Source organism: Pyxicephalus adspersus, chromosome 5 (assembly GCF_032062135.1).
Source record: "Pyxicephalus adspersus chromosome 5, UCB_Pads_2.0, whole genome shotgun sequence".
In the NCBI taxonomy this organism is placed as follows: Eukaryota; Metazoa; Chordata; class Amphibia; order Anura; family Pyxicephalidae; genus Pyxicephalus; species Pyxicephalus adspersus.
The window spans coordinates 60,943,684-60,957,679 of NC_092862.1; the positions used below are offsets into that span (position 1 = coordinate 60,943,684).

The following is a 13,996-nucleotide window of genomic DNA, read 5'->3' on the forward strand; positions in this document are numbered from 1 at the left end:
ATAAAACAGTCATCTAACTCTATATGTAACCCAATAAACTTTTTTTTTTCCCCTTCATTATAGGACATGGCAAAACATCAAGAGATGCGGCTTCAGTGCGGGCAACACACCCTATCCCAGCTGCGTGTGGGATATACTATTTTGAGGTGAAAATTATTAGTAAAGGAAGAGACGGGTATGTTTTATTTTTATTTTTTTTTTTACTATTCTAGCAACTCTGTAAAGACAAAAATTTTATGATGTTTATTAATAATTTTTTAAATGTTCTTTGTTGAATCCTACATTTAGGCAATAAACTCTGCCTTTTTTTAAATAAAGGATAGGTGGTGACTTTAAAATGTAGGCTCTTAGCCTTACTCACATATTATTAAATGAAATCTATTTTCAGTCTAGTCTGGTGGTTTCAGAAGGGTTAACACTTCTCACACCACTGAACTTCTGTCTTGGAGGAGACACTACATGTACAGTGTTCTCCCCAGCCTCTTTTAACCAGGTGCACCACCCGGCACTTTTTGGTGACCTCCCGGCTACTTTTGGGTGCTTACTGAAGAGTTAGGTGACAATACAGGGGCCACCACCCGCCTACAATTTCTTACCACCCAGCTTTCTGGGTTTCACCCAAATTTGTGGGTTCAACACTGATGTAGCATCTACTCCTGGCAGCCCAGTAGAAAATATCTCTAGCGCTGTAGTGTGGGCAGCTGAATGGCTGGCAAGGAGCTATCTATACAACCCCCGCCCCACCGCCACCACCACCACCACCACCAACAGTCTAATTATCAACTGGGAGTGCTCCCTGGGATTTGCAATCCACATGTTTCTTTTGTGACAGGTGTACCTATTGAAGTATTCCACCTTTGCTGCTAAATAGCTATGGTTTTGTATTATACAATGAAGGGGGCTTTGTAGTTTGCCTTTAGAAACCCTTTGGTGATCTGAAGGGACCATGAAAACACACTGGAAAATTATTGATTCAAAAGCATCAGTAACAGGAGCTCAGAATGTATCAGAAACCTCTTAATGTTCGTATGTGAATCGGTATTTTAATAGCCTGCTATAAATCATTGCTTTGTGGTTATTTAAAAAGTAAAACCAAAGTTTTTAAAATATGGTTACTAGGCTGCTGCTTCTTGGAAAGCTTCCACATAAATGTGCATAAACTGTGCGTTATCACTAGACAGAGCTTCACTGTCACCCTGATATGTCCCTGTAGATGACAGTGCAATACAGATAAGTTACTTAGTATATATCTGGAATGTGAACAGCAAGCACAAATTTCATGTTTTGTTGTATAAAAATGATATTCCTGTGCCAAAAATGTACCTTATGTCACCCTGTTTCTACTGGCTTACTCCTCTATATTTCATTCTGTGACTTCTACCCTTAGGCTATGTACACGTCAGATGATTCTCGATTGATTATTGCTTTAGGACTAGTAGCGGACCAGAATCTGGCGTGTGCAGCACGCTCGTCTGACGTCGTTCATTGATCCGTCTTGGCGGATCCACAAATGATCGTAATACAAGTGAAGGGGAGAGCGCGCAGCAGGCTGCTGCCCTGTCATTCTCCCCCTCCCTTCTCCATAGAGCAGAACGGCTCTGTATGTACAGCACTCAGTCTTTTGTCGTTAGAAAAGATCGCAAATATCCTTTCTAACGTCAAATATTTTACGTGTGTACCGCAAAACTAGAAAGCCCAAAGAAAACAAGTGTACCAAAGGGGAAGTTTACAATGACATGTAAGGTGTCTTTCAAAAAAAATAAAATAAATAAAGGTCCTTAACCAGCCCATTACAACACAGGCCAAATTAAAAGATTGCTAGAATACTGGGTTCTGTCACCTAAATGTGTTTTGGTGGACTTGTGTATCTGCTCAGCATATCCACCCAGAGGAGGACTGATAGAGGAGAGAGAGGGAAGGAGTTTTCTCAGAACCATTGAATGCTGGCACTTGTTTTGCATTTTATGTAGTTACATATATGAGCATGAACAATTTCAAGGCACATGTATGCACATGTATGCATTGACTAAACACGAAGATATTCCTTTGCTTACCTTACATATATGTTGTGGAGGTCTCCTTCTATGCCTAATGCATCAAAACTGGACATAGCTTAGCTTTGCTGTATAAAAGTGTTATGAAAGGGCACTTGAATGTCTTGTTGTACTATTTCTATTTACTTTGTTCTCCCAATAAGTGAGGGTTATTTTTTGCATGTTTTCTAGGGCCAAAATGCTTAATGTTTGCTATTCATATTTTGTAATGTGTCACTGGGGCTTGAGACGTAGTTATACACCCAAAATGATTAATCGCCCATCCTGTTTTAGCATTGTGATGCAGAAAGTTTAAATTAAGGTACATCTTTACAAGAAAATTGCAGCGAGTTCAACCTGTGTGTTATGTTTGTCATAGGGGTGAGGGGGAGACCTAATTTATGTTACAGTTTAAGATTTGCACTACTTTTGTAATAAAGCCTCCCATAAGACACCACCATTGAGGCGCTGCCTGGAAGCCAGTCTGTACAAGCCTTAAAGTGTGACATTACCGAAGCAGACTATCCTGGAGGATTTTCTGTGGTGTAACAAGTCAGTTCCAATATCCTATTTTGTCTGACGTTCTGAACCAAATGTACTGGCAAGGGGCCCATTTTCTAACTGTTCCTAGTATATCTTTGAGTTTCCTATTTGGTTTCTCAGAAACCTATTACATACAGAGATATCCATCTCATTTTTTATAATGCTGCCATCATTCTGCCACGGGCTACTTACTCCCCAAAGAAAATCATGTAGGTATTACCGGGTGGGTGGGCATGTGACACATAGCCAGTAAATGCTAATTACCCATAGGTCCTAATTCTTATGGCGTCCTAAGGATCGAGTACACTAGGGAAAACTAAGGATTGCAAATTCCGGCCTCCTTCTGACAAGGAATGCTAATTGTCTGGGTGTGCCTTGTCTCTATTCATCATAGTCTTTCAACATACATTCAGCAATTTAAAGAAATCAGAGTTCTAGGTCAGTGAGTCAGATTTGTTTCCTTAATCCGGCATGGGTTGCATAGAATTCATGAATCTTGTGCACGTTTCCTTTTGTTTTGATGGCCTGCTTTATGAACATCTCTTCAGTTTTAATGTGCTTTAATGTAATTCGTGTTAGGCAAGTCTATTCAATAAATATTTTGGCACCATATAAATGAGTACCATAAGTAATGCTTTTAAATGTAAATGTTCCCCCCTTCCTATTGTGTAATATTTCCCCCACCTCTTAGATTGTAAGCTCTTCTGGGCAGGGTCCTCTCCTCCTCTTGTGTCACTGTCAACCCCTATTTAATGTACAGTGCTGCATATTATGTTGTCGCTATGTAAATCCTGTTTATTAATAATAATAATATTAATAATAAATGTCCGTTTCAATATTTTATGTCATTAGGTATCTTCTGCATGACCTGTAATGTTTGTGTGGCAAGTGTGCTTGCACCCTGCATTATAGTAATTTTCTCTTACCTCTAAATTTAGCTAGTAGAAGGGTCAATCAGATGTGATCATGTGACAAACTAAAAGTTAGAAGAACAACAGGTGCTACGCTTATTTTCCAGCATCTCTACATTACAGTGAAAACCATATGTCTACATGACTTGCAGTGTTTATTGTTGCTGTGTTCATTTTATACAAGGCCTAATTGAACAAATGTTGAGTTTCTAAGCTTGTGTAGCCTTTTTTTTTTTGCAATAAAACTTTACACAGATATTCAGTTAAATCTGCTGAAAAAGAAACTCTTTGACCCCCCTTTTTTTGTCTGCAGATATATGGGCATTGGGCTGTCCACACAGGGAGTAAATCTGAACAGATTACCAGGTATGATCAACAGATTGCTTGTTTGTTTTAATATTTTAGTTTATAACTTGTTGCTTTTGTGTTATGCGAAATTGTGTTCTGGAGATAGAGCATGAATAATGTTTTTAAAATATGAGCTTCAGAGAACCTGCTTCTTAAGCACAATTTGTTCTGCATAAATGGGCTTGATGCAGTATATGAATCAAAGTTCAACCCATTCCACAAAAATATGTATTTCAATAAAATGAATCAATGAAAGGAAAAGAGAAGTACAATGTGTTAGAAAAAATTTGGTTTGCAAATGTTTATCAAATTGTGGCAAAACACAATTGCCTAAGCTTAATACCCAGCCTAAGTTTAGACATGATGTTTCTGGACCTGTTTGGCTTTTGAGTAGTTGATGAGCAAATTTTGTAACCTCTGTGCAAGCTGCGTGAATTGAACATTGTTTGGAAAATATGACTGATCACACAGAAAACTTTTCATTTATTTTAGGCCCTGTGCTTAGACAAAACAATTTAGTGTGCGTGTGTTCCATTTTTAAATCCTAATGGTAACCTAAACCGCTCAAATGGGTCTAAACAAAAGTTTACATACCCTAGAATGTTGGGACTTATGTATATTATACACACACAACCTGACACACATAGGTCCCAGTTAAGGGAGTGTGCACAGACCTGTAATTTCTTTAATTTCAATGTCTGTGTATAAATAATCAATTTAAAATCATTAAGAGCTGCACTTGCATTGCTGGATAACAAGCCACGAGGATGCAAAAGCTGTCAACTGACCTTACTGAAATTGTACAAATCAATATAAAAATAACAGTAGTGTTCAAACTCATAAAAAATAAAATAATAAATTGTAGAGTTAGGGGTTCTGTTGTCGGGTAGACCAACTAAGATTTCTGCCACAACTGGCAGTAAAATCTATTGAGGTGCAAAGAGAACCCTTCTTCTGAAATTCACACAAGCAGTTAAAATGGGCTACTTGGTCAAGTTGCAAGAAAAAAGCTTTTACTGTGCTAGGGCCACAAAACAGCCCACAAATACGCCAAACACATCTAGACAAGTTTAAAGCAAAGGAGTGAGACCAAAATCAAACTTCATGATTACAATCATAAATGTTTTTTATTTTGAGGATATCAAACAAGGTTTAAGATAAAAAGTACATCATCTCTAGTGTAAAGCAGGGAGGTGTTACCAAACATGTTACCAAAATTATGGGGGGACAATGAAATGATTTTTTTCACACATCCTACAAATTCTGCTAGGGTTTTTAAACTTATGAGCACAACAGTGTGTATATAATCTATATCTGCACTACCTTGGTGCCAGTGTTGTTAAACATAGGGGAAGTGACTCATTGCAATTATATACAGCAATGCCAGTTAGCATAACCATAAACATGGGTTCAATGTCATTAATGCTCATCCCATACACTTTCATACTCCCACACATCCTTTTCAGTACATATCTACCAGTTTTCATAGAAGCTATAAACTGTGTTGCCTGGATGTCTCAGGAGCAATAATTAAACTATCATTTCAACCAATGAGCTGCTTTTTCCTAAACCCAAATCTTAAAGTATTGCATTTATTTTAAGTTCCCCCTCCTATTGGCTCCCCCCAGCCCTTTTTAGCCGCGCACACCACCGGGCACTTTTCAGTAACCACCCTGCTGTTTTTGGGTGGTAACTGAAAAGTTGGGCCACAATACAAGGGCTGCCAGCCACCCACAGCTTCTTCCCACTAAGCTTTAAAAATGTTTTTGGACAAATAGTGTTTATTGCTTTAATAGCACTGGCAACATACTCACCTTGGCAAATTCCTGGGCATAATGAGATGGGTAGGTAATTTCACTCTGTGGAAGGGCTCCTACCTTTTATTGTGTTGAGATGCAGCACACATCGCATTATTGTGTGTTGCTTTGAAATTAATTTTTAATGGCACCCCCAGTCAAAATTTCCTATCTATAGTGGTGAACCCAAATCACTGGTATTATGAAAGATATTCACACTGCACTACTATATATGTGGCATAATTTATAAAAGTGTGGGGATTGTATTTTTGTGCAATATGAGGGGGACAATAACTAGTAATTCCTTAATGTTATTAGTCACAATTATTTAATTATTGGTATCATGAGAATATTTTTGGGCTAAATTATCAAACTTTCTAGCACTTTACGAGATGGCTGGCCTTGGATAGGGCTTGGGAGTTGTAAGCTGTGATTGTATCGGCAAAAATGTACTAACATCACAGCCCTGTTCATAGACAAATATCTCTTCAAGAACATCTGGAATGGTGATATTGTCAGCCTGTCTTTGAATAACTTGAAGCAAATGTTGTGACTTGCTGCATTTTCCACCGAGGGTTCACAACTGCACCCAACTCTCCCTCTTTATTTATTTATTTATTTATTTTTTATCACACAGCAGGATCAGAGGGAGACTTCTTAATTGTTTAAAACAAAAAGCATCATTTTTTTGTAATATACTTGCTGTCACCCTTAGAAATGGTGTGCCAATGATACACGAAATGAGAAGCATTTTTCTGTTTAATGGCCAGCCATAGATCTAATGTCTTTGTGACCCAATGTCTTGAGCGATCCTCTCTATTGACAATCCAGCAAACCTAATTAATTTGGATGGATCATTGCCATAATCTTAAAGTTCTTTACAGTTTTTTAAAATTGTGAATCCTATCACTGGAAGATGAATATAACATTGAATTCATTTTATATGTCATCTATTTCTGATCTTATTTTTTTCTGTTCTGTCAATAAACCCATCAGGTTGGGATAAGCATTCTTATGGATATCATGGAGATGATGGACATTCATTCTGTTCCTCTGGAACTGGTCAGCCATACGGCCCAACATTCACAACAGGCGATGTCATTGGATGCTGTGTGAATCTAATAGACAACACCTGCTTCTACACTAAAAATGGTCACAGCCTAGGTAAAGTACAAAAATCATTTTGTTTTCCCTACTTACTGTAAAAAAATGTATGTAATTATTAAGATAAATCTGTGTTTAAATTATTATGTGCAAAACTTTGCATTCTTAACTGCCACCCTTCCCAGCTGTACATTCCCATCTTGGCTCTCAGAAGTAAAGAGAAATGCCAGATTCTTTCATTTCTATGGATAAGTGCCAGATTCTTCCAGGTCTATGGATAAATGCCAAGTTCTTCCAGGTCTATGGAGAAATGCCAGATTCTTTCATTTCTATGGATAAATGCCAGATTCTTCCAGGTCTATGGAGAAATGCCAAATTCTTCCAGGTCTATGGAGAAATGCCAGATTCTTCCAGGTCTATAGAGAAATGCCAGATTCTTCCAGGTCAATGGAGAAATGCCAGATTCTTCCAGGTCTGTGGAGAAATGCCAGATTCCTCCAGGTCTGTGGAGAATTTGGCTGACTCACCTTTTTCATTGGACACCACAGATGTTTGGTAATTGGCATCCTAAAAGACCCAGAGCTGTCATTTGGGGTGAGGGAATTGTCCTCCCTAATGAAAAAAGTAACTCAATCCTATGTTGGAGCTTAAGGCTTTCTGTCTTTGTACTGGTGATCAATGTCTGAGATTAGAAGGAAGACATGTGCAGCTAGAAAGGGTACAAATAAAATTATTCGGCTCACATTAAGTGTTTCCCAATTTTTTTTTAAAACCAATATGATAGTTGTGGGATCCCTCTTGTTCCTAAATCTGAAACTTGTACATTTACCCATTTATTTTTAAAATTGTTCCAACAGAAATGTTGTATCTGAAGGTACAAAGGGATGAGGTTCCCCACTGCAGCTTTAAAATAGTATATAACCTAACTGTAAATGAGCACAGTACATTAAGTAACGTGTTCATGGATGCTGTCCTTAAAGTAAGCGGTTATGTGTGCATGTACAAATTATTTCTGAATGAAGCAAGTCTTTATTTGTTCTGCCAGCTACTCAGTTGTACATTCTTAAAATGTAACACTATGTGTATTCATTACAATCCCTCTGCCCGGAGATTTGCGCACTGCTCATTGGTTGAATTGGCGGGTGTTTCCAGGAGGGTGATTTTATTCAAGTTACTGGAGATGTGCTGTAGGAATTAATGGGGAGGATAAAAATTATTTGGCTGGCGGAACAAATTCATATATAGATATTGTGCTAATGCAACATCAGGCACTATACGTTTCTTCTCACAATTTATTATATAAACGTAATTTGCCAATGTAAATGTAACACTTAGTTTTTTTCTTGTTTAAACAGGTATTGCTTTTACAGACCTTCCGGTGAGTTACTCTTTAGAATTTAATTCCTTAGGTTTTTTCTTTTCTTTTTTGAGTCTCAGTGCTTTAAGTATCTTATTGTCTATAATGTCTAAGGCTATGTACGCATGTTAGTTTTTTGTCGTTGGAAAGGATCCCTTCCGATGACAAAAGATTGAAAGATGGATGAACAAGCTTATGCATACAGCTGTTCTGCTCTATGAAGAGGGGAGGGGTAGAATGAAGGAGCGGCACCCTTTTGCCCTCTCTCCCCCCTTCACTTGTATTGCAATCATTCTTGGATCCGCTAGGACAGATCCACAAATGATGACGGTCGGGCGCTGTACACAGCAGTACGTCAGATTCTCATCCAATACTAGCCCTGAGGCGAGAATCATCTGGTGTTTGTACGTAGCAAGAGGGTCACCATTTAGATGGAATAGCACATAACCTGGGAATTGGCAAAAGGACTAAGAATCTGAGATTCTAAGTTATAAGTGTTGGTGCAATGAGATCTGGGCTACATCATAAACTGTTCCTAAAAAGCAAGTTGTAGTTAATCTTAGTATATTTATTTAAAACTTCATTTGACAGACATGATTTTCATGTTTCCCTCCATGACATTGTTTAGCTCTGCCTCCTAAATCATACATATTGGAGGACAGTTGACAGGAATTGGTGTCAGTCTTTGGTGTTCATTATCATAGGATTAATGTGAGTTGGGTGTTAAGGTTTTCAGCAGGTTTCATATTACTGTCAGCCCATTAAATAGAGGTCCTTATATTGCTTATTTTTATGCCTCTGTGAATGCAGGTTAGTACAATCTGCCAATGATTTACATTTTTGTAAACCTTTATTATACAGTTGTATTTAGGATCAGTAAGGTAAAGCCTTTGGTGTGCTCTGTTGGCACTGGCAGGGATTATTTCTGATTATTTTTAAATAGTGCCCAATAAAGAACTCTCTACTCAGTTTTCAAAGAGAGTATGTCACATTTAAAATTTTTCTAGGAGCTTTTCACTTGGCTCAGGTTTGAGAACCTCCTATGGTGTTCATTTCAGGAAACCCTTGTGAATTTCCTGGTATTTGTTGGACATGTTTTAAAATAGACATTGTAGGCCAGACTGTCATTCAGGAATCGGGTCATCCATTGCTTAAAAACAGATAATCATGAAAATAACAGTTTTGCTTAATGAATCTCTGAATCAAACTGATTGATAACAACTCTAACTTTATTCTGTATGTAAACAATGATGAAAACGTATTCTTAATATTGCTATTGAACCTCATTGCACATCACGTTCTTTCCTACTTTTGAAGGTGTAGAGATAATAACAAATGCTGGGATTACATCTGTTCTATTCACAGATGATATCCATCACTTTCTATCCAGCTCCCATCCTAGTTACCCCAAATGATTGTAATTTAAAATTTTAATTTGTTTTATTAGCTTCTCAGGCTTGTTTATTTGACAAGCTTGAACTGATGTTCCTATCTCCACATCTCTCCACGACCAATAGGGTATAGTCCAGATCATATGGTTCGTAGCATACACTTTCCTAAAAAAAATACTAATTTATTAATGATCTTTACATTATTCTATCAATACCAAAAAGAGTCCAGAAATTGTTCTGTTGGAGGAACCATCCTTTGTTGAGTCTTGGGAAAATGCTATTTATTCAAAATTTATAGTTTTGCAAGACCATTCCTGATTTGATTTATACATAAAGGTATCAAAAAGCATTAATCTTCCTCTGACTTAACTGGGGAGTTAAAAACACAAGAATTGTCCTTCAGCCATAAACCTCCAATTTGGGGGTCAATTTCCCAACCATTAGATTATTGAATTTGGCCATTTTTAAACCTGTACATGGCTTGCTATTAAGTACATTCGTCTACACTAATGAACCTATTAGGGGGCCATACATACCAAGCCTGGACATTTGCCTGTCTTCATTAAGTATATTATCCTGCTGAACTATCATTGCATGACAGGAGGCTAGAAATATATTTAGTTGTCCAGGAATATTGACTCCACTTATGTCCATAGACTCCACTTCATTCTTTCCTCGGGGAATGCAATTCCCTGTGTTCAAAGACCTGGGTTTTAAAATGTATCCCTACCCTTCAGAATATTATAGAACCACATAACATCCTGTTATTGTAATATTTCCGTACAACAACTCAAATGTTTTCAGCTAGGGACGTATGACTCTTCCTTCTTTCTCACATTCTCTCTATTCTTTTAACATTCTGTCACAGCCTTACAGACCGGAACTGCTAATGTTAGAAACTCTGCTTTCCTACCCCAAGCAAAAAAAAAAAAAAAAAAGTTGGCAGCCCTGCTGCAGATGATCCCCCACTCGTGCTTTTGATCACAAAGGCATGGGCTGGATGCGCTTGTGAAGGTTGGAAGAAGTTTCATTTTAAATATGGTACACAGGGCTTTTTGGATCTTTAATAAAAAGTCCAAGGACCTGATTTATTAAAGCTCTCCAAGGCTGGAGAGGATACATTTTCATCATTGAAGCTGGGTGATTGAACAAATCTGGAATGCATTTCTTCAAGTCATTTGCTTTTTGCTACCAAATATTTTGAATCTTGGACCAGATCAATTCCAGGTTTGCCAGATCACCTAGCTCCACTGATGAAAATGTATCCTCTCCAGCCTTAGAGAGCATTATTAAATCAGGCCCAAAGCCTCTACTGCCAACAGCTTCCTTTCCCACTTCTTTAAAAACATTTCACTTAATGCTTTACCTCTGGATAACTTTTGATGCATATACATGCTTTGGTTGTTCCCTTTAGGTATACGTTTTACTTGGGTGAGGTTTGGACTGCCTTTTTATTTTTTCCTCAACCAGGGTTCCCAACCTAGCCAGCTGATATCTGTCAACTTAGCCGTTTGGTTGCTAGTAACTCCTGTGGACCTGACACCGGGTCTTGTGTTTCCCTGTTTTGTCCATTATTTGTACCAATATGTTTATACACATTTGTTTTGTGTCATTTGTTGTGGATGTTACCTAGTTTTTTTCCTCTCAAGTTAGGTCATGCATTGGTATGATCAAGGCTCATCAAATAGTGTATCTTTATGTGTATTATACGATAAATCTGTGTTAAATTATATGTTAAATCATTTATAAATATTACATGCTCAAAAAGTGAGGACTTTAAAATAACCTTCTGCCAGCTTTTCATCTTTTAATTTCCAATCACAGTAGCAAGGCAGTGGTAGTGTAAAGATAAATGTTAAGGCAAGAGGGCGTCCAAGTAAATATTTATAGAGCTTTGCTATTATAGGATCAGGGTATAGTTTGGCTGAACTTGCTTTTCTCGTTTTTAGCTGCGCCATTCTTTTACTGCTATACTAACAACTGATGTTTAATATATATATATAATTTCTCTTTAGCCGAATCTGTATCCCACCGTTGGACTTCAAACACCAGGTGAAGTAGTCGATGCAAATTTTGGACAGAGTCCTTTTGTGTTTGATATCGAAGACTATATTCGAGAGTGGAGAGCCAAAATTCAAGCACAGATTGAAAGGTTCCCAGTTGGTGGTGACTGGCAGTCTATAATTCAAAAGTGAGTTCTTTTTTTTTTATAAGTTCAGCGTCCTGAAGCTAGCTGAAAAATTGTAATCCTCTGATGGCAGGATTTATACGCACCTCAAAATAAATCATTGTTGCTGTACAGGCAAACCATGTTCAAATAGGTCATCAAAAAGTACAAAAATCACTCCCATTTTCCACATCTCACTGTGGCTGCTTTATTGTAAGGGAAAAAAAGCAAGAGTTAAAGCACAACTATTATTTATCAGTCAAAATTTAGTTGTTTTCCCTATACAGCTGACAACATGAAGGCAAATACCTGATAAATTGTTTAATAACTGTCACTTTTTATATACATTTTGCCAAGAAATTCTACAAGATTTCAGTGTATTTTACTTATATCTGATATATTTAAATACTAATCTAATAGCTACATTCGCTGCAGTTTCATCTTGAATTATATGCTTGGAAATATTATGGTTTTTAGCAGGGGTAGGCAAACTCCGGCCTTTAGGCCAGATACGGCCTAGCGAGTAGTCCGTTCCAGCCTAATGCCCTCCTGGTCGATCCGACCTAATCCTGGCTGGCAGGGTCGGCAACCCGTGGCTCGCGGCTCTTGAGTCTCCTTGTTATGCCTCCCTTCCCTATTTACCACGGCCAGCATTAACACTTCCGCTCCTGGGGTAAGGGGACATTCCCTCTCCTCCTTAAGCATTGCGGAGGAGAGGGATTTCCTTTCAGGGGCGTTCCTGGTGGGGGGCAAAGCCATCAGCGCAGGACTTGAGAGAGAGAGAGTCCGGCCTAATGTGCCTTCTTGACCTCCTAAAATGGCCTAGTAGCCAAAAGAGTTTGCTGACCCCTGGTTTATAGTATGCATGGAACTATGCTGAACTTAGCATGTCCATACTCGGCTGGAGAGACATAATTAATTCAGTCCTGCAGTTAAACAAATTATTTATTGTTCTAATTTAGAATTTGCATTCTGTAATGCCTTAAATGTAAATAGTAATAGTAAGGTGGCTTTAGATTTAATGAGGCGACAAAAAGCTCTGCAATGTACTTTCCCCCTACAGTGCTATAATACATTGTTATGATTTAGAAGCTACAATGCTAGAAAATGTTTTGATTTACCTTCAGAACATTGTTGGACATATAAGAGCTCCAGTATGCTGAATACAACGTGTACTGGGATTTACTGATGCAATCAGTCACTTCTGGTTGACAGCAAACATTTTGCACTGCTGAACAGTGACAGCTGACAAATGAACAAATTAAAACTGAGCTGATGTTTTTTTCATAGTGTCAAGTGACTGTAATTCTGTTTAAATGATGCATCTTCCTTTTTTTTTGTTTAGAATGGTGTCCTCATATCTAGTACATCATGGCTACTGCTCTACCGCAGAAGCCTTTGCCAAGTCCACAGACCAGACTGTTCAGGAAGAGTTGGCCTCCATCAAGAATCGGCAAAGTAATGCGTTTCTCTAAAGTGTTCTTTTACTTAGCCTGTATCCCTCATCATAGGTGTTTATGGTGGCTTTCAGCAGTAGAGTATTATTTATGCAGCTGCGTTATACACTTTCTGTAAAGGAAGCCAAATGATGATGATCTACAGCTCACAGTACACTGAGTCAGTAGGGTTGGTTACTGGCAAGAATGCCACCTGTAAGAGTAGTTTATGGGAAGAATGTCTATCTTACTTATAGACAGCTGAAAAGTACATTACTCTTAGTGCCATTGAGACCAACCCAAAACCAATTGACACAGGCCTTAGCTGCAAATCTCTAAAAGTTGTGAACTTCTTAAAGACGTAGTATTAGCATCCAATGTTCAGCACTTGGAGAGCAAGTTTTTTTTTTTTTTTTTTTGTTATGACGGCACAAACTTTTAGTAGCAAAGGGAACACTCGACCTTGTTTTGGTGTCATTTGTTCAAGTATATTACCTTTGTTCAGAAGCACCATTTAAATAAGGTTCTAATGTTTGTGGGATGTGGTGCCATTTATTGTAAAAGTCACCCCAACTCGCTCAGGGTCTTGCATTGCTCTGTAGCTTGTTCAAATACCAGTTGTGAATGTTACTAAATTTCTTGTTACATTAGTTGTATCATCTGCTAAATCTGACCAGGAATTAGGTGTGATATGATTTATTTAACCTCAACATCACTTTAACACCAAACTCCTCTTTGTCATTACCTTCCTACTGTGGCTATATCGGCAACACAGTTTTGTAGTAAAGTTTTGCCTGATACTGATATAAATAAAAAGAAGCCCTATGCTTACCATACTAAAAAAATTTCATTTTTCATAAAGTATTTATCATACCAAGTGAGTAAGCATTGCACCTATTTATTTTTCCAG

The 13,996-nt window shown here is 37.9% G+C and overlaps 1 protein-coding gene across 2 annotated transcripts in view; it reads left to right on the forward strand.

Moving 5' to 3' along the window:
- Positions 1-13,996, forward strand: part of RANBP9 (RAN binding protein 9) — a 37,558-nt gene that overhangs the window by 16,089 nt on the left and 7,473 nt on the right. For both annotated transcript variants that reach the window (XM_072411677.1, XM_072411676.1), the window contains exons 2-7: positions 64-175; positions 3,801-3,853; positions 6,628-6,795; positions 8,091-8,113; positions 11,499-11,674; positions 12,996-13,108. In XM_072411677.1, coding sequence (XP_072267778.1) covers positions 64-175; positions 3,801-3,853; positions 6,628-6,795; positions 8,091-8,113; positions 11,499-11,674; positions 12,996-13,108 — 645 coding nt within the window. The remainder of the gene's footprint in view (positions 1-63; positions 176-3,800; positions 3,854-6,627; positions 6,796-8,090; positions 8,114-11,498; positions 11,675-12,995; positions 13,109-13,996) is intronic.